The 23,140-nt window shown below is 49.0% G+C and overlaps 1 protein-coding gene across 13 annotated transcripts in view; it reads left to right on the forward strand.

Moving 5' to 3' along the window:
• The window catches only part of Shaker (potassium voltage-gated channel protein Shaker), a 267,533-nt gene that overhangs the window by 194,253 nt on the left and 50,140 nt on the right, over positions 1 to 23,140 (forward strand). Inside the window, exon 1 of one of the 13 annotated variants that reach the window (XM_076793397.1) lies at positions 23,107 to 23,126. The exons of the other annotated variants lie outside the window; for them this stretch is intronic. Within the exon in view, the coding sequence (XP_076649512.1) occupies positions 23,122 to 23,126 (5 nt within the window). The 5' untranslated portion in view covers positions 23,107 to 23,121. Of the gene's footprint in view, positions 1 to 23,106; positions 23,127 to 23,140 lie in introns of those variants that run through there. 13 annotated transcript variants of the gene reach the window in all.

A 23,140-nucleotide genomic window follows, 5' to 3' on the forward strand; every position in this document is an offset into this window, starting at 1 on the left:
GCATCTTAACGAACGAGATACCGTTAACCCTTCCATCGTGCTCACCTAATTTCGATACGTTCACCTCGTTACCAGCCACAAATTCCGCGTTAAATGAACCTCTACGAGAAAAGTTAGTTCAATCTTTTTATCCTGACCAATTTTTCTTGCAAATCCGCTCGGAATACTTGCCATATTTCCTCGGTAAAATGATTATGGCCGAGACGAAGTGCGAATGCATTTATTTCGAGAACGGTATAAGTTTCCATGCAAACATTCTTTTATAGATTCAAAGCTGATTAATCCAATGCAGGAGATTTTATTCTCTGGAAAGTCTTATCAACTTTCGTAATCGTTCTTTCTGTCATTAGTCTGTTAATCCAACTTTGGCCGACAAGTTTAATCTCCTTGATCAACCTCCATAAAACGTATAAAATCCTTGAAAAATCACTCGAGCTTATTTCGCGCTCGTGCGATCGATAAAACTACCGGATGAAATTTGATTTTAATATCAGCGTGCAGTCTTATCGAAGGTCCTGCTAACAACCTTCGTCGTTAAAACATTTTATATCTCTCTTGAAAAGTACTGCCCACCAAAACAAATTCACAATTCCTGAAATAATACTTTACAAATTTTCTCAAGGTGTATTTTAAGAGTATGTAGGTTTTCTTCCAAGGAAAAATATCGGTTCGGTGAAAAGTTATGACGATACAGGCTAAATGGACATTTTGGCGAATTTTTTCTTTGGAGACCATGGGACGTGCCCGTTCAAAAATTTCAGAGATTACCAACGCATCTTTTAAGAATATACGGTAATATTTTCAAGTGAAAATATCGACTCAATCGACAGTTGTGAAATATTAAAGGCTTTCGAAAAAGTCATATCGGACGCGATAAAGGCGACAAGAGCTGGGGATTATGCGACGACATATTTACACTGAATTTTTGTTCGGAAAGTTCCCGAACAAACGCACGAATCACCACATTATTCAAAGCTTTATTTTCGAAATAAATTACCCGAATAATTCCCCAGCCAGCTTTCCGGGCCAATATTCTCGCGAAAGGGGATGAAGGGGGTCGAAGGGGGATGAATTGGCAGAGGCGAGGGTGGTGTCCGACGTTAGCCAGGTGGCAGGGAATTCGCATATCGGGTGTTCGGGGTTGTAGCGCGGGCTTGTTACTGGGAATTCGTCGGATCAGGGTCGGATCCTGGACGTTTCATTGATGGCTCGCGCTACATTCACGGGGCAGGGGAAGGGGAGGGGGGGGAGGGGTGAGGGCAAACCAGAGTGAACCACTCCCATCGAGGCCATGAGAAGCAGGGAAGCTGACCTAGATAACTATGCCCACGACCCGGTTCGCCCCATCTTCACCGAAGCCGGTGAATGGATCCGACATGACGCACACACCATGTCGCTCTCTCTTTCCCTCTCCATCGAACCACCTCTTCGTTCCGTTCCGTCCCGTTCCATTCCGTTCCTCTTCTGCCTCGCTATCGTCTCTCTATTCCTCTCTGTCTCTCTTCCACCTTCGAGCCTGCACCTCGATCCATAACCTTATTTCCTTTACGTAACGGTCAGGACTCACGTAAGAGCATCGGGACAACCCCCTGCTCGAGAACCATCCCCTCTCCCCCGCGCCCCTTGTTAAGAATAGACGTGTTCACTTCGTTGCAGTCGATGGTGCTAACTGCAACTTGCAATCACCATGGCCACCTGCATTTACCCCGCTGCATTATTATTCGTAGTCGCTGCGAGTTGTTCAAGCGGAATCACTTGAAACGAACTCAGTCGAAGAATGAATAAAAAGGCTCGAGGGAATGATGCACAATTATCTGTCAAGTGCAACTCTTCGCTGGATTCGATGATCTTGAAGCGCATTGGCAAGGGTTCAGGTCGTAAACAATTTTTCCGTGTACAGGCTGCTCGATTTTATTTACAATTAAATCGTGTTGCTCTGGGCTAAGTTTGGCGTGACCTTGTGGGGGTGATTTTTAGTTAAAAATTGAAACCGAGACTTCATTTAAATTTAACTATCAACGAATTATAAAGTAAAAGATTGAATAAGGGTTGGGGAGGTGAATGATTAGCTCGCTAACAGTCTCGATTCGTTCATTGTCCAAGATGGAGCTCATTTGCGAGCAAACAGCCCTCGATGGCAACCGTGTGTCCTTTACGATCCGCAGGCCTACCAATCATGCGCGCATTATGCCCGCCGGTGTATCCGATGCGACAGAGGTCTGAAGGTAATTATGCGTGGACAGCTTTGGCAGGTTAACGTATGAGGGCTGGTGTTTAGGGTGCTCTCTCGGGCTCTCCAGAGCGAGGGAGGGTGCCAACGCGTTATCGAGGAGGTCTCTCGAGGGGTGAAAACCAGGATTTCAAGCTCCCTTTGTGCCGGCTAATAGCCTGCCCTTTTCGATCGAGCTCCGACCGGCCGTAACTCTCCTTAAAATTTCATTAGGTAATTGCTATTCTTCGATTCACCTTCTCGCCTCCGAGGCTCGATGACTTATCGTTCTGAATGGTGCTGGATAATTTATTACGCTCTATTCAATTATTAGTCTCTGGACGATCTGCAGATAACTTGGCCACGACCGTTATGAAAGCACAGAGATAATCTATTCTAATCCAATTTTTCACGTATACCACCCCCACGATTTCTCTAGCGTTTCTTTCTCTTGCAATGGAATTTTCTATCGACTCTCGAAAACGAAGCCAGAGGAAGACACCCCCCCCCTCTCTCGCTCCCTAAATCGGTGCCGAATCAACGTTTCGAACCAACAATCGCGTCCTTGACGGCGTGTTTTCCGACAAGCCAGGATGCTTATTTTTAGAGGCGCCTCTGCTTGACAGACACACGAAACTTTCGGTTCGCGGGCAACGCCGTGTGCCGGCCCGTTCCGATTTACGATTGTGTACACACCGAGGAGCGTTCAAACAGAAGTTGCACGCTCTTACGATGGCTTTCTCGTAAAATGTAACTACACCTAATAAAACTTAAGTGCAGGAGCCCGTGCGCCGTTTGTCCGATGATAAACTCGCAGCGGCGCTCCGCGTTGGCCCGAACCTTTGACTAAAATGTTAATCGCATCGGAAAAACAGTAAACGCATCTTATAAAAGAAAGCCTGAGCTTTCTGTTGCTTTTTAGTAGAGCGTTCTACGACGATTTGTTCGCCCTCCAAAGTTGATTGAAGTCAAACAGACGGTTCTTCCCTTGAAGTTAAATAACTCTGCCGAAAAAAATCGCACGATAACGAATAAACGTTGATTTTACACCGGAAGGTAGCCGCTTTCGATTGGCGGAAGTGCAATTTGTCAAAAAAATTTTTTTCGATTCGGGTAAGAGTTCTTTTCTCTCGTGTACTTTTCATGACTGTGCTTTTCACCACGGCGTCCTTTGAATCGCTATAACATTACGATAAAGCACCGTAACTAGAATCTCTAAAGAGCATACGAAACTAGAGATTTCACGCTTTCAAACGCCGTTTGTACTATCTGGGTACGACCATTTTTTCGAAAGTTATGGCCATTCGAACCCAGCCCATTTTTTCCCCGAGGCAATCTCGGCAAATCACAGCGAAAAAATCGAACGTTATAGTTATTATTAGACTGATCGCAGCCGGACGATAGATTCGCGATCGCGACAATACTTTTCCAGCCGGCGGCATCCTAATCGCGGGGTTTCGAGGCCGATAATGGTCGTCGCGAGAGATGTTATGAATGCGTGGGCGGCTCGAGGGGCGGTCAGTGCACCGAGAGGCAATAGGAAACGTCGAATGCATTCGCGAAAGTCAATTCGCGGGCTAACGCATGATTATCGACAAATGTAATTTGCGAGACGCGGCCAATAATAGATTTCCAATTCGGGCCGCTAGAAGGTTTCCATTAGACACGGCGAGCCGCGCTGCGCTGCACTGCACCGCGCCGCTGCAACCGAGTCTGCTGTTGCAACATTCATTCGGCGAACACTCCGAAAGAGAACCACGGGCTCGCGGGTCTGCAACACTCCGGGATGCAGCACCGTAAATTCGCGGCTGAATTATTCCGTCTCCCGGGACATTCAATTTTTCCTTGCTCCTGGTAGGACGAACCCGATACCTGGATCGATAACGATCTACGACTGTCTCTTCGCGAAATTACCACTGCGGTCTGTATCTTTATGCACCTGTTCCAAAATTGTTGGTGTCTCGCGGAAATACATTTTCATTCAACTCCATCGACTCGAACCATTTTTAAATATGAATTCAAAATGTGCATCGCGCATTTCATAGAATGTTCCAGTTATCTCTCGGATCAATTTTTGTCCAGAGAATTCGTTTACATTGGAAATGAAATTCTCTCCGGGTCTCGGTCTCCGCAAATTCGTCCACAAAAATGGAAAGTCTGCTTGTCACACGTCCATGACATTTTTCCCGCATAAATTCCGTTCTCTGCTCGAGGCAGATGCATTTCTTCATAGCCGCGAGAACAGAGCGAAATCTGTATCAGTCTCTCTACGTTGCAGTTCTCGATCTATTTTATTTTGTACGTGCACGTAAATGCATAAACATCCGAGAGAGCAGCGAAGTCATGATGAATGGGCGAGGTGCAGCGATTGTTGTTTCAGTGCTTGGCCCAGACGATGGATTTATGCAAATTTCGAGCCACACTGTAAACGGATAACGTTGCAGTTGATCGAACTACACGCGTCACGGGAATGAACGGCGCACATCGACAAGCGGAACGCACCTCTCAAATGTTCGAAAAACAGCGTGTCAACGCGACACAACGAACGTTTAGCGTGATTGAAATATTGTAACAGCCCAAGGAAATTGGTTAAGTGACTGGAATTGCTCGGCGATAAGTCATGCGGTTCTGTACAAATTCGAACAAGCTGAAGGAGTTGCGTGCCGATAATCGAAACATAAATTAGCATGTCGTCAAGGGAATCTTGTTACAAGACCTCGCGCTTTGCGAATTTTTTTCTGATGAAGTGGGCAGCGTAATTTCATGAAACTTTACAAACTCGTTTATAGATACTTGAACCACGTTCATGAATTTTTGCAGGATCTTAGCACGAAAATTGTAGGAGATGGAGGGGTTGAAGTCTGAGTTAGGGTATCTTTACACGATATCGCGAGGTAACTTTGGAATTTTGTCACGGCTAAATTAACAAATCTGATGCAGTCTCGATTTTTGTACTGTTTCATTAACATCTCGGTAGAGTTCAGACATTTTTTAACCAGCGAAAAATGAAAATTGAGCTCGCAGAAATCAATTTGATAAGTCATCAAAGTGGCAAGAAAATGGCTCAGCCTTTCCTTTACATCACACGTAAAAACTGAGCTCGTTGCAATTGAATGCATCGGAGGCAGAGAAGCTGCGAAACGTCGAAGAATGGCAACGTTTTCAATGCGCTGTTCATCCAGAAGGCGAGAAGGGTGCGAAGAGTTGACGGCTCGTCGAACAGGTGTGCCCCGAAGGGGAAAGAATTTTGGTTAACAGGTAGCATAGCCGATATATCTCGACTCGTTTAATCTCTTGTTGCTCCGAATGTGGATGTGCCGGGCGCCCTTGTGGCGAAAGCGGCACTTGCTAAGATCAATCATTGAGAGTACCCGGCGTGCGCTACGCCTTCCATTGTCTTCTTTGACGCGAGGTCTCCTTGATGGTGACGCTTTGTCACGATGAGTTTAATACCGAGGCCCCGGGGCTCGAGAGCGGAGCCCGACACGCCGCGTGTAAAACGTCGGAGGCCGGGGCTGCGCAAACTTTTCCGCTCGTTCCATACCCCCTCCCCTCCGAACACCTGAACAGATTTCGCGAGTCTCGTTCTCTCCCTTTCTCTAGCCTCGAGAGATCGTTAGGATCGTTACCGTTGTCACATTCGATCGCAATTCCTCGTGTCCAACTTTCCGTCCTCCTAATTTCCTGCAGCTCTCTTTTCCCTCGAACTTGCGTTGTTACTGGTTTTCTTCAGCTTCTGATTCGGTCGCTTGCTACACTTATTACGTAACGTTTTCTAATACGTTTTTTATTTCCCAGTTCTGCAGTAACGATTTTGGGTTTCTCGTATCAATGGAGAAATTTTACAACAACTTTACTTTTCACCCAGCAGAAGAATACATCTCGAGTACTGTAATAATAATTATAAACAAAGTTACGTTAACAAAAATGGATGGCCAGATTCTCCGTGAATAGCAGGATCGATAACATGGAATAAAATTTTTTCATAGAAGCTTTTGTTTCCGAGAGAATGCGGGTCGAAGTGCATCAGCGGTTCCAAGTAGAATCGGCCAGCCATGATCAGACGCGCCAGAGCCACTGAATTTTTCATCGCGATTATCTCCGAAACGAATGGTCCTACCAAAAAATATCATTCTACATATCCGACGTGTGTTTTCATGCAGTAGTCGACATCATTCGCCACAAATCGATATCGCATTCGATAAACCAGAAATCGCGATTACTTCGCATATTCGATATTATTCCTTCGCAAAATCCACCCCTTACGGTCCAATCACGATATCACAATCACGTAACAGTGAAATTTGAAACATTTTGAAGCCAGATGAACGCATGAACACGTTTCAACGAGAAAAGATAGGAGGATAAAAATTGATTGATGAGAGGAGATAAAATGTTTTCGTGTGACGAGAATCGTTTTTATTTCGGAGGGAACCGTTAACGAGGACAATGGGAAACGGTGTCGTCGATGGTAACGACGGCCATCAATTGGCCGAATTATTCCACCGGCACAAAGAACGAGTCTTCCTCCGGTAGCCGATATATCGAAACTTCCGCGGCAGGCGTAATTTGAAATAGGGCGGCCAGGCTGCGGATGCGAGCCGCGTCGTTGGCTTAGCTCCACGTCGCGTTGCGGATTGTGTTTCGGTGGCCCACATACACCGATATTTATTGGCGTGTCTTAACTTTCCGCGGAATCGTCCGCGGATACTCGTTCCGCGGTGCAGCTTCCATAAAAGAATCATTTTTCAAACATTGCTTCCTTTTGCCTCCCACCGCGCGATCTTCTGGAATTTTTTTCGGCCGAACCAACGTGCCCTTGAATTTCAAATTTCCGGGGCTTTATACCTCACTCTTTAAGGAGTAGAACACATTTTTTCCGTGGGGAAAATAGTCGCCTTGTCCGAAGATACGATGGTTTAATCGGGAGGGTACAAAATGGTACAGAGTTGGTCATTCTTGTTGTCTTAATTACTTGTGAATTTTATTACAAATTTTTGCGTTGTTGCAGAAGGATTGTCTAAATTTGATAGTGATTGTCAAACTTTAGGGAGTACAACGAATTTTTTTTTATGCAAAAGTGAGCCATCCCGACCGTCTGAAATATTTATTAATTCAGTGCACTATTGCAGACAGATTTATTAAGCTGGCCAATGATTTTTAATCCTCGGACAATTTTCCATTTGCCGTTTCCCTCGCAAAGAAAGAAATTTTCCCCACTTTTTCGACCTCGCTTACCATAAAATCGCACAAACTCTACAGCAAGCGGTCAAGAGGCTACAGTATAGCAGAAAGAATAGAGATCGAGAATATCGACTGTCTCCTTCAAATTCGTTCGAATCTTTTTTCCGGCTTTCGCCGATTCATAATTAATTAGCCCTCTTGGAAGGAACGCGACGAAGCCGAGAGCAATTAGACCACAAAGCGAGCTCAAGTAGCTCTCGCGTTTCCTGATCCCGCGTAACGCTACGGGAAACGCTTTTATTTTCCACTTTTTCTTTCTTTTCCCTCCGCACACGATTTACTCTCTCTCTCCGCAAAGAAGGAGGATGTTTAGGGACCCGCGTCCGTAAAAAGGTCCTTTTGCGAATGCAGGTAAAAAAAAAGCAAGTTGGAAAATAAACCGCAGATGCACGCTTGGAAATACCGTATACCCGCAGCCGACAAAGTGTTCCGTGATTTCTGTGACGCGGCACGCTAATTAATACGTTCGTCGTTACGCAAAACGTTCGTTTCCGAGCGAACCGTGAATTACTTCGCTTTGTCAAAGAACCTGACAAACTGCCGGGTCGCACGCGACCGGAACTCGCCCCGAAACTTTTATTGTTGGTCGCGAGCCGCCGCTGGATTCGCATGGCGGTGACTATTTTTGCGCGGGTCCCTTATTACTTCCGTGGGACAAGCCGCAAAACCTCAAACCTCTCGTCGATTTTTCATCCTGATGACCAGACTGCGGGTTTTATGCGTTTCTAACAAAAATTAATGGGTGCTGTTCAAAGTAGTAAAAAGATTACACGAATCCGACTTGCCGATATACTATTTTCAACGTGTTAAAATGATTAGGGAGGCAAATAAATTTTTACTTAGCTCCTGTATCTTGTATAAAACACCAATCACCTATTTTGAATGGAACAGAAGCATTTATTGGTAATTTAAAAATAAAATTATTGAGTGGAATACACTGTTGAACATCTATACGGCGTTAGAAAAATTCTCGCCTCAAATATCGATTGATTTTTCTGACATGCTTCACTGTTCGCAACGATGGTGATTTCGGTGGATTGGGGGCCAGGTGCAATAATGCAAAGTTAGTTGGAACGGAGCACGGTGTCGAAGGACTTGCGATACAAGCCGATAGAGGACACGCGACATATCGGAGAATGGAAGTAGTATAGGTCTATAAAAAGCGCGTCCGCGGTTAAGTAGTAAGGTCCCCGTCTATGGTCCGACCCCGATAGGGAAACAAGGGGATCGACGGAAGCGGCCGACCTGAATTTCCAACGAAACTTTGCCAATTTGTAACGAGGCAGGCCGAAGGTAACGCTAAACTTTTTAATTCGGTTGGCTCGCGCGCGTTTAGAAGAACTTCTTCGACGCTGCTGCCGAGCCCAGGCCCGGACCACGTTGCGGATCTTCAATTATCGGGTTCTTCGGTTCGGTACTCATGCCCGTGGCCACTTTACGGGATCATGCTAGGAGATCCGGGGGGGGAGGGGCAATTGAAAAATTACAAAGCCCAGGCCTTAGAACTTTCACGCCTTAAATCTCCGTAGGGACTTTCAATCCCCACAAAATTCGATTTACGACATTTTCCACACGAATGCAATCCCTTTGCTTCCGTTTAAAATATGTTCCTTTCGACAACTGGTAAAACTGATGTCGATTTATGAAAAATTATAGATTACATTTACAGCACACATACACGTGCTAATGCCATGAAATTTGATGGCTACTTTCTTTTAAAATGCAATAGTGATTTAATTATTTTTGCGAGTTGCCAAGGGTTGCACCTCGAGGATAGCGAGTCGAGTTGGTTTCGGGGCGCAAAGAAGGCGACCATAAGTCTAGGCAGTGGCGAGGGTAGCCGGTGTTAAGTGGCACAGTCTCGTCCATGGTCCGGCATGCGCTGCTGGAAGACGCACTGACCTTGGCTTTATGGTGGTCCAGCGTGCGGCGCCGAGTGGATCAGCTGACTGGGGTATGGTGGAGGGTGTTCCCCCTCGCACCCTCTCATTCCCTCTCGCTTCCTCTCACTCTCTCTCTCTCTCTCTCTCTCTCTCTCTCTCTCTCTCTGGCGCACTCGAAACGAGAGCGTAGAAGAAACGGTGGCAACGGAAACGTTGTCCGCGGGAGCGTAGGGGAATCGTTGTTGGAGGGGGATCCAGTGAAAGAGAATGAGGGGAGATGGTGGGGGACGCGTCGGTGGAGGGGATGGGGTAGGAAGGGGTTCGGAGCGGTCGGAGTGGGGGACGTATTGATTGCGCACGGTTGGCGCAACGAGGATCGTCCTCGACGAGATGAAACGAGACGCTCCGACGCAGGCAGAGAGGGGGTGGGAGCAGCGTCGCACAGGTGCGAGAGGGTGGTTGGGGGATCGCTCGGCCATGGGAGGGGGACGAGCCACGGGCTTGAATTATGGCAGAAGAAACGCACGCGGAGATAAGGAGAGGCGAATCGCGCGCGCTCTCCGCTCTCTCACCAAGATGAAAACTCGGGCGGAGAGGGGCAGGATGAAACACGGCGCGGACCTAACGAACGGCCGGGTGCCGGGGGAGATTTGCATAAAGCGAGAGAGCCAAAGAAAGCGGAAGAGGCCTCTGTGTTATCCTACAGCGAGGAACTGCCGGAAAACCCTGGGGGAGATCGGAGGATGCTTGATAAAAGATTGCCCGGCGTTACGGGGAGAGCAGAGACCCATAACTTTCGGTGAATAACGCTGGGAGGGGAAGCCGGAAATAATTGGACGACGACCTGCTGCTCCTGGCACCGCTTGCCTGGCTTTCGATGCGCTGCTCGGCCCGGTCGAGTTTCGATGATTTTCGGTCCAAAGTGCCGTTCAAACTGGCTTCCGGGAAACTGATGAACGGCGCAGTCGATGCTTTGTCGACCCGCTAATTTTCTGCATTACGGGGACCGCATAGAGTCATCTACTTCTTCTCTTAATAATTTTAGCGATTTCCTAACGAATTGTCGAAGTTGTCCTTCGTTCGTCACGTGGTTAGGAAGCTAAGAAACACGATGGTCAGGAGCAGCTGTTGTCTAGGCTTTTCTATATGAAGTTTTATGGGGAAATCGAGAAGCTAGAGATGTTTGAAGACCTAGTGCGTGGGCACGCGGCTTAACAGCCGTGGATCCGCCGAAAGGGGCGAGACAGAGAAAGAGAAAGTGAGATCAATGCCGTCGGACTGCAACTGTTTCCTTCCGTTAAACTGGAGAAGTTCCGCGGTTCTCGTCCGCACGAAACGACGATCTAGGTCGCCGAAGTAAGCGACGATGTCGTGGAAGTCACGAACCAAGAGCGGATTCCTCGTCGAGGCCCGACTCGGCCCGGCCCGCCATCGATCCGGGTTTCTGGATCCATGCGACTTTCCAGCATTGATTCCCCTAGCGATGAGCAGACTATAAGTAGACTCGATCCGTGACCGATCGGACGCGAACCCTCTATTTCCGAAAATAAAAACAGTTCTTCCGGGTGCATATCTGAGCCTGATACAGTCGACCATGATGCAGTACTTTGAAAGAATAAAGTGATACTTTCAAATACAGTCGGACGTTGATCGAATAGGTTTGAAACTTGGATGAGTGGTGAAGCTAGCTTGCTAGGTACCGAGATGCAAACGAGCCTTCTTCGATCAAATTGACTCGATAAACGAATATTGAACTTGATCCGTAGCGTTTAACCGCGCACGCCGTCACTCGGTTTTCTTCCATTTTTTCTTTTCAGCATCTCTATCTCTCTCTCTCTCTCTCTCTCTCTCTCTCTCTCACTCTTTCTCTCTGGTTCTCTCACCCTATTCGATGAATGAAAGCGGACTGGAAACTCGTTACGAGGGAGCCACGCCGAGAAAGCGGGGGTAAAAAAAGGGAAAAAAGGCGTTTGCGGGGATTAATTAAGCGTCGACGATCGTTAAGCTGAATTACCGGTGTTTCTGCAGCGATTATCGATTCGAGGAACACGTCGCCTACGGATAAGGTTTCTAAAGGTATCGAGGGAGCGACCAGGGCTTTGCCAGTTTCTGCTCGGCTCGGCTCCGTTCTGCTCCGCTCTCGGACCTGCTGTGCTCTCCCTTCGAGGATTCTGTTCTACGTTCAGTGCCGGTTCCACGGGACACGTCCCCGCAGATTCCCGATCTTATGCTCGATTTACTTGGTGGCCACTTGGCCGGAACGGAGACTCGAGCTCGCCGGATATCCGGTGTTTAAAGGATGATCGAGGGATTGCTCGAATTTACCCGAGAGAATCGGAACGGTCGCATTGTATTTATAGTGGTGGATACGCCCTTCCATTTATTCCACTTATTCAATTGTTCATCCTTCCAAAATGAAATCCGTTTTACGCATATGAAACTGGTATAGTACCGACCATAATTAATGGTATATTTTTTCTCAAGGTTTAGAAGCACATTTCTACAATTCACGTTGTTCTATTCGTGCGTGATAAATCGTCTTAATGCTCCGTTGTATGTATCGCTGTGTTTAATATACCGATCACTGCTAGCAATCCGCTTGAACGAAGGCTAAATAAATAAAAAACCAAGCTCGTAACCACTGTCAGTCAATAAAGTCGAAAATTACACATTAGACCGAATCAATAGCACAGACTCGAAGAAACAGTGACATCCACCTCGGATGCCCTAACGAGAAAGTATTAACGAACCAGAGCCCCGTAATCTCGTTCAAAGAAAACAAAAGAAGTTAAGAGAGCCGAGAGCAAACGAAACGGGGTGTCGAAGGAGGACATAAGAGGGGGAAGATGGCGGAAGAAACTATCTTTAGCCGTCAGGATGGATTACGATCGCAAGACCAGAAGACGGGAAAGTTCTAGGACGTGTCTGTGGATCGGACAGTGGAAACTCGTTTTTTCTAGCCAAAATTATTGCAGGTTTACGGTTAGAGTATAGTGGGTCGTTGAATTCGTCTCGACACCAGCTAGAATATTAGGAAGTCAAAGATATATGTGACCTTCAATTTTTATAAAAAAATTTTGTTTTTGTAAAGTGAATACCGATCAACCGATCGAACCCTTTATTTCAAGCTCTATAAAATACGAAACTTCAAAAATTGAGTTTTGGCCACGAAAATGCGGTTTGCAGTGAAATTGTGGATCGCCTAACTCGAAGGTGACAGAGTATCTTGGTCTCGGTGGGGCTGTCGAGAGGAGGAGAGCGTAGATCGATCGGGTGGGACGATGCTACGGGGACAGAGCGGAAGAAAGTGTCCGCGCGCGGGACACACGGTGTGTGCTTCGCTATGTTATATTTAGTGGAGCGCTTTGCGAGCCACGTGGCGAGAGAGCTCGATACCAGAGTACCAGAATCGTGCCACGTTCACGCGCGAAACGTCATAAAGGAACGGGAATGGAGATAAGGACGAGCCCTATACAGTCTGCACAGAGACGACAAGTTGTCTCCCGCGAGCCCACCTTTCACGCTCCGCTCGCTCCCTTTGTCGAGCAGCGCCGCTCGCTCCAAGAAAAATATACAAATGCTATTCAATTCTCCACGGAGCGACTATCGTCTTTGAGCAGTTCAATGATTCCTCCGTAGCGGCGCGCTCTGGCGTCCGCCATGTTGCTACGTCGGTAACGCGTCAGCGGGCCGGCAGCCAATCATAGCGCGCGTCGAAAACCCTCCGCTGCTCTCGAGCGTCTCGCTGCGCTAAAGATGCGCGGAGGAATTACACCTTCATAGGAACGGCTTTTAGCATGCCAGACAAAGTTGTTCGACTAGACTTCAACGTTAATTCCTACGGTGGTAGGCAAAGTAAATAAGAAAGCTAAAATAATTATGACTATATAGATAAAAATGTTTTGGTGCGGGGGGTAGTCACTTTACCGACAAGTATGTTTCGTGAAATAAAAAATCGTGCGACTTTTGTAACATCGACAAGAGGTTCGAGCTATTAAACAGCAATCGACCAGACGTTTCTTTGCCCCGGACCGGTTTTTCCTTGGCGATACGACAACTCGTAACACAGTAAATTCTTCGATACTATTCAGCCGGTCCCCGGCTGCTCTGAATGAGAACTAGCAGAGATAGCTGTGCCGCGAATGTCGAGCGACGAGCAGAGTACACTACTCGAGGATTGTTTGCTCGGCCGCCACGGCATCTCTCTCTCTCTCTCTCTCTCTCTCTCTCTCTCTCTCTTTCGTCTCTCTTTCTTCCCGTTTTCTTGCGACTTCGCCAGTCGATTTACCCTCGTCGAGTCGACGGTTGCCAATTTGACGAAGACCCTCGAAACGGGCATCGCCGCTTCCGTTTACACAGCGATCCTCGAAATTGCTCCGCGAAATATATTTGGGGCGTGAAGCATATTTGATCGCGATTGAAAATCGGACCTGTACTTAGGATCCGCTTGATTGGAAAACAGTCGATGCTAAATTCAATCGAGACTCCTTCTTTATTCTTCTTTTCGAAACCGTTTCACAGATTTATGAACCGATCTTGATTCCGATTCTGTTCGAAATTTGTGTCCGCTTCGATGCACTGTTGGATCAATGGAAAATTATAAGGGAGATCTTGAAACAAATAATTTGCAGCTCGCGATGTATCTCTTTACATGAAACGACTTTTGGAGAGGGAAATAGCTTGTGTTGAAACTACGGATGCCACGAGTAAAGACAGCTTGGTAGTATCTATCGACAGCAGCGATTTGGAAGTTCGAAAGCTCCTCGATCGATCGGAAAAGGTCTCGATTCGATCGTTGCGAGGCTAGAATTACCGTGCGGCACTTTTAACTGGCGTTGTCGGGCCACGATGGAAATATAGACTGCGGGGGCGGTTAGTCGCGAGGAAGGATTTAGCGGCGGCGTGTGCACGTGTGGGCCACTCATTCATAATCCGACATGAATATGTAGAGCCGATACCTCTTGCTCGTTACCGGGTAACGGGGACTGGGAAATATCGCGGGGTTTCGCTCGGTTCCGCTGAAAGCACCTGCAGAGAGACGGAGCACGGTGATCCTGATCGAGAAATATAGTGACGTTTCGCGCAACCTTTCACAAATGACGTCAAACTGAAATTTCGACCAGAACATTTCAAGCGACACTCAGAATCCTCATGGTATCTTGACAATTTATCTACCGGAAAATCATTTTCAAGCGTTGTACCTTTTAACCTCCTTCCCGTAATAATTGAAGTAGATTGGAAGTAATGTATCGACACTCTTCGAATTTTTAAATCTTTCTACTGTTTCCGCATTTTGATCATAAATGTCTATCCGTTACAATTAGAGTTTTCTCTGGAGTGTGGTCAACATTTTCAATGAACATCTATTACGAGAAAATTGATTTTTCGGGCTGAATGTCGGTAAATTCCTCGATCGGGACCACGGTGCGCCAGCGAGCATTATCCGCTGTCACTACAGCGTACTCCATCTTGTAAATCGATGCGACCCGAGGACTCGGCCTGCTGGAAAAAAAGGGACCGGAGCAGCGACCGAAGGGTGGAACGAAAAGGGGGTGGGCAACAAGAGAGAGAGAGAGAGAGAGAGAGAGAGAGAGAGAGAGAGAGAGAGCCAAGCCCCCGATATCAATTTTCCGAGCGCAGCCGACTCGGACTCGCCTCTGTTAATCGTTCGTCCAGCTGTTATTCTCGCTGCTCGTGGAGCCGGTCGCAGGACCGCGGGGCGATAAATCGAAAATCGAACACCGAGTTCGACCGAGTCGTCCCCGGTCGACGGCCGCCGGCCGCCGGTTTTTCACGTTGGTTTCACGTTGCTGCTGCTGCCGCTGCTCTGTGCGCTTTATTCGCACGGAAATAACGCGGAACGCGCCACGTCAGAGATCAACTCTTTGATTGCCGATCGGATTTGAGGGACCCTTTGAACCCACCGTTTCTCTCCCATGGGACAGGGCGCGGCTGTCTTGCCCCATAACCCGGTTAGGCGATCTGCATAAGCCCTGGGAACGGGCTCTCTGGTAAAGCTCCGAGGGTCGTAAAGCACTGACAAAATTGTGGAAACGTTGCATGCGACCCGCGAAGCGCGTTTAGATGATCGTAAAGCAACTACGAAGCCGTTTGACTCTGATGTTTGCGCGATATTTCGTGGGCAAGACCTTTGCGCATATTATGCTTGAAAAATGTCGCTCTTGTTCGTTCATTAAAATACATCATGGTACACGTATATTCGGTAAATATTAATTGTTGACAGACGAGGAGGCAATTTCTATCGCGAAACCCGCCACACTCGAAACGAGCTTAACTTCAGACACTCGCCCCGATTATGGGAACCACGGTCGAACCAACGCGACGCATCCCTGAAAGGGTGAACTGTAGAACATTTATATTGCCGTCGAAATTGCGGGAGAGATCGACGGCCGATCCAGGAAGAAGCGCGATGAGCAGTAAAACGCGAGAGCGCAGAAAGAGGAAGAAGGAGGGGGCCATCTTCCTCGCTGCATCGACGATAACGTTATCTTCCCTTCCTCCCCCTCTCCCTCTCTCTCTTTCTCGCGCGTAACTCCTGCAGGGAATGGCCCGGTGGTATAATACGGGACCCCCTCCGCCGGTTTATTACAGTCCACCGACACTCGAGCTGCAATTATTACGGCCGTCAGCTGGAAGATGCTCCGACGTTTTTGTTCGTGATCGTTGACGACTTCACGCTAACCAAGCGCACAACCCCGTCATGGGACTCTCTGGCTAATGTTCGGGAACACGGGTACGCAAAGCGAGGATGCATGTACATGCGCGTGTAGAAAGCGTTCTCGGTTGAGAAAGCCGAGTGTCGATCCCCCGAGGAAAAACTGTTGTCCGGGATTAAACGCTTGTGCGAACGCGTACGAGCGAGTACTTGAAGAGCGAACCTTGCGAAGACATGCTTTGGGACTCTCTGTCCATCAGCGTTCTGAAGAAATTGGCTGGTTGAAACAAGACGAATAAAAGATTCGAAAGAATATTTTCACGCTGTATTCGATCTACCAAAACGCTTAAAAGGTGAAACTGATTTTTATTTAACTCCTGCTTCACACAATCGATACAGAACATTTTTATGTCGCGTAAAGTACCGCGGTCTAACTCGTCGGTATCTTGACGGTAACAATACTGTTTAGAACTGAGGGAATTGGCAGAAAACTTGCCGAAGAAACTCCCAGATGACGCGTGACCGGTTGGGGGTCTTAAACAACGTTGAAACTGTTGACGGAAGAGTTGTGTACGCTGTGGCTGAGCAGCTTAAGCTCTTGAAAGATTTCTTCGTTGAAAGTTGAAAGCCTGTTTCGCGAAACTGCGACGGCGTTCGGATGTCCGGATCCAGGTGCCTCACCCAAAACGCGCGCAACTATTATCGATCAACGTGTGGCGGTGAAGCGGGCAGAGTCGTCCTGCATTTTATCCCGCACTTTTTGTCATTCTACCAGCCGAATGGATAGATCGAGATGAAAAATGATCGAGGGAAAGTTCTTCGACAATTTGTCCAAGAACGACGATAATATTTCTGACGTAGCCAACTATTCGAAAACCGCTCTATTACAAAAATTGTTCTCATGTTTACACAGCGTTGCATCCAGATTGGACCGTGTATCGTTTTCCATCTTTTCGGCAATCTACCGGGTGAACGAAAAGTCCAAGATGAAAAATAAAGAGGATGGACTCGTCATGGCACAGCGGTTCAAAGCGCGGGCGCCGCTGGGCCAAGTGGCGCATGGTCGTCGAACGGGCACGAGGATTCACAAGGTTTAGGGTATCATGGTGGTTGGTGGTGGTGGTGTAGTATCGCGGAATGGCCCGCGGCCGATTTATCGCCGCCATTGAGCCTGTCCCGGCCCGTTTCTTTCTTTCTCTCTTTTTTTCTTTTTTTGTTTTTTGTTCGCCGCGTGTTCCAACCCCTTTGCCCCTCGTATACCATCCCCTTAGATCGGCGACCAGCGGTCTGCCTTATCCGCAAAGGGGGGAGAAGGAAGGACCGTGAACTGGGGCTGCGGAGCGAGGACAGAACGCGAACACGGCAGGCAGGGTGAAGAGGGTGGAAGAGGGCGGAAGAGGGTAGAAGAGAGGGTGAAGAGGGTGGCAGCTCGTTGCCCGGCACGATTACGCAACCGCCATTGATCTCGCCGTGCCGATAGTCGAAACCTCGTGCTCACCCCACGGCGCCGGATTAGAGTCGCGACTCGCTCTCTCGCTCTCTCGCTGCCTCGCTCTCTTTCGCTCTCTTTCTCTCTGGGGACCGTCCGATCACCATTCCACGGCTCAGAAATTTCACGCTTCTCCCCGCTGTCTCTAGATTTACGATCATGGTTCATTGCTGAGGCGAGGGGAGATTAAACTGGACCGAGAGGAGTCGTAATGGCACAACGCGGAGCAACGCGGCATTGATGCGAGCTGATCGTGGCCTCTATCACCACCTGGAGCCTGCTGATCTAGGTTTCTTCGGATATTTTTCTTTTCGCCCCTGGATAACTAATCTCTTCGTAAGAATGACGATTGGAACATTTTTGAACTTTGTTTCAAGTAAGACTGTATCGTTATCCTGTTTCTGTAGAAGGTAAAACGTTTTTGGTGTTACGTACAAACAGTCCGATTTCTATTAATGATTTTATTTGGCGTCATCATTTTCACGCATAGTTTAGTTGAATAGAGTTGATGGAATTTGGGATGCGAATTATTAGTTGGGTTTAGATTGTTTGTGTTTGGTAAGTTATGGGTGTTGATTGTTTGGGGTACTATGTGCCCTACATTCTTGGTAGACACTAGCTACAACTATTCTGTAGATCATAGAGTCTAATTTTAGGGTATTCTAGGCTTTAGATCTACTTGATGGAGTCCATGTCCCGAGTTCTTGAATGACACCAGGTTCCAAATATTCGGTAGCTCATAGACTCTGACTTAACAAGGATTCTAGGCTTCGCATCTATTTGTTGGAGCCCGTGTCCCGAATTCTTGAACGACATCAGGTTCTAGAGTCTGGTTTTCGGGGATTCTAGGCTTTAAATCAATTTGATGGAGCCTGTGTTCCGAATTCTTGAATGACACTAGGCTTCAAATATTCGGTAGGTCGTGCACTCTGACTTCCAGGGATTCTACGCTTTAAATCTATTTGACGAAGCCTATAGAATTCTTGGTTGACAGTTCCAAATATTTGGCAGACAGTAACTTTCGGTGTAAGCTCTGGATCTATTTGATGGACTGTGTCCCAAATATTTAGCAAACGCTGGGCTCCAAGCATTTAGTAGGTCCTGGGGCTTTAATATCTAGCTACCATTCGCCAAACATTCGATGGAGGGTCCAAATATTCCTAGATCCTAGGATCGACAGAATTTAATGAATTGTAAAATGGTGGGACCTGCTGCCACGAGTTTGATGGCTCCTAGAGCAAAATACTTGAAAAGTTCGGGCAGTAAGTAGTTGGCAGACTCTAGGTCTCACATATTTTTCTAGATTTCCAAGGTTCCAAGATAGTTTCACTATACCGACGAACAAACTGAAGCTTTACAGTTATTCAGCAATTTGAGGTCTTGATAGTCTGGCGTCATACTTCAATTCTTATTGCTGAAGTTTGCACATGTAAACCATGTTATTTTAGGATCGCATTGCCAAAGTTTTGCTAGCATTGCAGCTACTAGACGTATCAGGGATCGGAATACATATTAATGTTGATGGGTATGTTATGGTGCTCCACTGATCTAGCGGAGCTGGCTTCTAACTCGTCACTGGTCTGCGGATTTTCAGCATTTATGTCGAAAATGGGTAGGAGCCATTTAAAACAGTGATTTTTAGAAGCATCGATGTATATTTTTCAACTTATTAAAAATTAGTAAAGAAAGACAGAACTTTTTACTTGGTTCTTGTTTTTTTTTTTTTTTACAATAGACGCACAAAATGTTTATTTCGTAGTCTACGCGTCGATAATCAAGCTCGCCAATCGAAAACGAGACTTCCTGATCGCTGACCTGATGGTCGATCGGTGAAGCTTCAGCTGACGCGACGATCAACTGATCCAGCGACTCGCAGTCATACAATTCCAAAAAGAACACTTTCTCAACTGAAACTGTCCCACTGTCCTCTACACGGTTGCCCCGAATACCAAGTATGTGTCTCTCTCGGGTCTCCAGCGGTCTCGAATGAAGCCGTAGACGCCAAGGGACGTCACACCGATGCGTCGGTGTCGTTGTAGTCGGTGTCGTTCTCATGGTTGTCGCGGCGAGGAGAATCGTCGTCTGAACGCGGATACGTGTCGTACACGCGTTCACGGCGTTCCTTGGTTCAAAGAGGGGCCGGGGGTTGGTACGTTGCGGCGACGTGCATCGAGCGAGATACGTCGACGGGGATGCTTGGGGGATCAAGCAGAGAAATAGAGATGAAAACAGAGAGAGAGAGAGAGAGAGCGAGAGAGCGTGAGAGATAGGAGCAGCAGCATACACCGTTCCTCTCGTTCGCAGAGTTGAACTCGTGGCGCGGCATGGCGCTGCGTGACATGCCACGCCGTGGTTGCACGTTCGAACGGGACCAACAACAGGGGCGGTCGGAGAGAACTATGCTGCGGGGTGCAGAGGACAGGGGGTGGAGGGAGAGGATAGGTGGTTGGGAGGGAGAGCACCATGGAAGAGGGTCGCGTACGATGGATGGTCTCAGGGTTTGCGAAACGGAGAGACTCGGCCCGAGCTTGGCTGAAAGAGAGAGAGAGAGAGAGAGAGAGAGAGAGAGAGAGAGAGAGAGAGAGAGAGAGAGAGGGTGGGACGTTGGGTGGCGGCCGATGGTGGGGTGCTAGGTGTAGAGTAAACGGGGAACACGGTCGGCCAGGTGAGAATCAGAGGGGCCGGGGACGTTGCTGGAAGAGCGCAGGTTTCCGATAGGAGAGCACCCATCGGAGGGAGAGAGAGAGAAAGAGAGAGAGAGAGAGAGAGAGAGAGAGGGAGAGAGAGAGAGAGGGAAGAAGGGCGCACGGAAAAACAGGCTGGCGCCTAGAGCGAGCTTTTGTTACGACACCGCCTTCTATTCGCGATACTTCTTTCTCCGGTGTGACTAGCAGCGTTGCGATCTCCTCTCCCGCTGCCACCACCATCAGATACAGCGACCACCACCACCGGCGCTGCCAACAGCGGCGACCACCGCCGCCACCTCCACTATCTTCCACCGTAGCCTCCAACGGCGCTCTCTCCGAGAGAGAGAACGGTCACGACTGGGTAGAACGTTGGCAGCGTTCCTCAGACGAGTTCTCGTCGGCGTAGCGCAAAGGTGGAACGGAAAACTACTCTGTCGGCTGGTTCGTGGTCCTCGTGGTCGTCGGGTGTGAGGAAGCGCGCGCGTGCGAGCGAGCGAGCAAGCGAGAGGACCGAGAACGTTGTTAGAGAGCAGGCGCGCGCGTCGTAACGAGGCGAGGCGAGGCGAGGCGAGGCGAGGCGAGGCGAGGCGAGGCGAGGCGAGGCGAGGTGGAGGCAGAGACAGAGAGGCGAGGCAGAGCGCGTCGTGACGTGCCGAGAGGCGGGGGCGGATCGTGGCGAAGCGCACACTACCACCACCACCACTACCAGCAGAACGAAAACAGGAAGCCAGGAAAGACACGATCGAAGGGAAGAAGAAGAGACCGGGAACGAGAGAGGACACAACGCCGAGAAAAGACACCTGGATCCTCTCGTGCTCTGGCCTGACCGTCTCTCGTGCGCGTGTGTCTCCGTGTTCGCCACCACCGGAGAGAAAGAGAGAGGGAGAGAGATAGATAGCAGTAGATAGAATAGTGCCTGTTCAGATGATAGGTGTCTCCCCGTGGAGGCGCTTCAGTCGGCCGGCCGCGATCCGTTTGATCGAGATTTTCCGCGCCGCTGCTGCGACCAGGAGACGCGTGTCGAAGCCGCAGCCGCAACCGGAGCCTCAACCGCCTCTGTCCCCTTGCTCGAAGGCGTTGTCGTTCCTAACAACAACGACGACGACGACGATAAGCAAGATCGGAAAGGGGATCGCTACTACACGGCTGCCGCGATCGTTCGGTCATCGATGGCTGGTGGGCCGCGGCTGTCACGGTGCTACTCGCCCCGTCTCTCTCCGCTCGTTGTCAACGACCAACGTCAGTGATCCGACGGAGTGAAGAAATAAGGATGCGTCGTCAGTCGACCGACGGATCGTGGCGCGACAGTTAACGGTATCGTCTCTCTTTCCGTCACTTCTCTTCGTCTCTGTCTCTCGAACTCGCTCGCTCGCTCGCTCGATGTCTCTCTCTCTCTCTCTCTCTCTCTCTCTCTCTCTCTCTCTCTCTCTCTGGGAACACGGACCTTGAATTCCGAAGAGGTACGAGAGAGTGCTAGGTGGGAGGGGCGAGGGAGGGGGAAGGTGTAAACGATAAAGTCCCGGAACAGGGGTGCCAAGGAGAGAGATAGAGTGGGAGAGAGAGAGAGAGAGGGAGAGAGAGAGAGAGAGGGTGAAGCGGATTCCCCGAGAGAGGGTGGGTTGAGAAAGGAGCGGAAGAGAGGGATAGAAAGAGAGAAAAGAGACAGCAGCCATTTTGATAGGCGGCTGTGTGTTGAGCGGTGCTGCCGCTGCTGGACTGCGCTGCTGGTGCTGCCTCTCGTCGTCGTCGTCGTCGTCGTCGTCGTCGTCGTTGTCGTGATCGTGGTCGTGTTCGTCGTGGTCGGTCCCGGTGTTGCGTCGCGTGTCACGGTGATTGTTTTTGGTAGTGCTCGTGTGCTGGTTCCTCGTGGTGGATCGGGCCTCGTGTCGGTGTGCCTGGTGTTGTCGAGACAGTTGGACAGCCGAGGTAGCAGGAGGAGGTGGAGGAGGAGGAGGAGGAGGAGGAGGAGGAGGAGTAGTAGTTGGGCACAAGAGATATACGTACATAGGACGTCGGAGGAGGAGGAGGAAAACGGTGGACGTGCACCAAGAGGAGGAGAAAAAGTGGAAGAAGAAGTGGAAGAAGAGGAAAAGAAGAGAAGGAAGCGAGAGCAGAGGGTCTGCTCGAGAGGAGCAGGAGCCGAGAGCTAGGAGCACGGCAGAACGCGACACGGGGTTGGGTCTGTGGAGGGTGGCGGAGAGAAGGAGCCGGCGGAGGAGGAGAAGACGAAGAAAGACGGGGGAACGGGGAGGGAGAAGCTGATAGAGGAGGAGGAGGAGGTGGCGGTGGAGGTGGAGAAAAGGAGGAGGAGGAAGGAGAGGAAGGAGCGAACGAGAAACGAGTAGGAGAACAGAGTGGAGAGGAGTGGAGAGGAAGCATCGTCGGGTGCGTGTTGTGCGGGGGTGCACCGCTCTCCGGGGGCATGGGGCTCGGGAGGGGGATCCGCCCCCTCTCGTAACCGCCGCGAAGCGCCAAGATTTCCCGCACCGAGTTCATCGAGAAATGGGGGCTGACCCCTGTCCTCAAACCGAGGCAGGACCTACGCCCCCACCGGAATGGTGCGGAGGAACACGGCGACACGAGGTACGGACCCACTCTCACCATCTCCGTGTCTTCTTTAAATCTCTCTGTCTCTGTCTCTCTGTTTCGTTTTTTTTTTCTTTTTGTTCTTTGTCTCTGTTTATCTATGTACCTTTTCTGATATCGGTCAATCGTCGGAGGTTGTCTCTTTGCATGCGGACACCTGCGTCGTCGCAGGACTCTTGCTTGTTCTTTCTACATTTTCGTACTACTACTACTACTACTACCTACAACTGTTCGACTACTGCTACCACTACTAGAGGCTGCGACTACTGCCCTCGCCACTACCAGGCAACGTGGACACATCTTTTGACCCCGATCTAGCGTAGTGGAGTTTAGACTGACACGGTTTCATGTCGTACGTGATTTCTT

Source organism: Halictus rubicundus, chromosome 9, assembly GCF_050948215.1.
Source record: "Halictus rubicundus isolate RS-2024b chromosome 9, iyHalRubi1_principal, whole genome shotgun sequence".
Classification (NCBI taxonomy): Eukaryota; Metazoa; Arthropoda; class Insecta; order Hymenoptera; family Halictidae; genus Halictus; species Halictus rubicundus.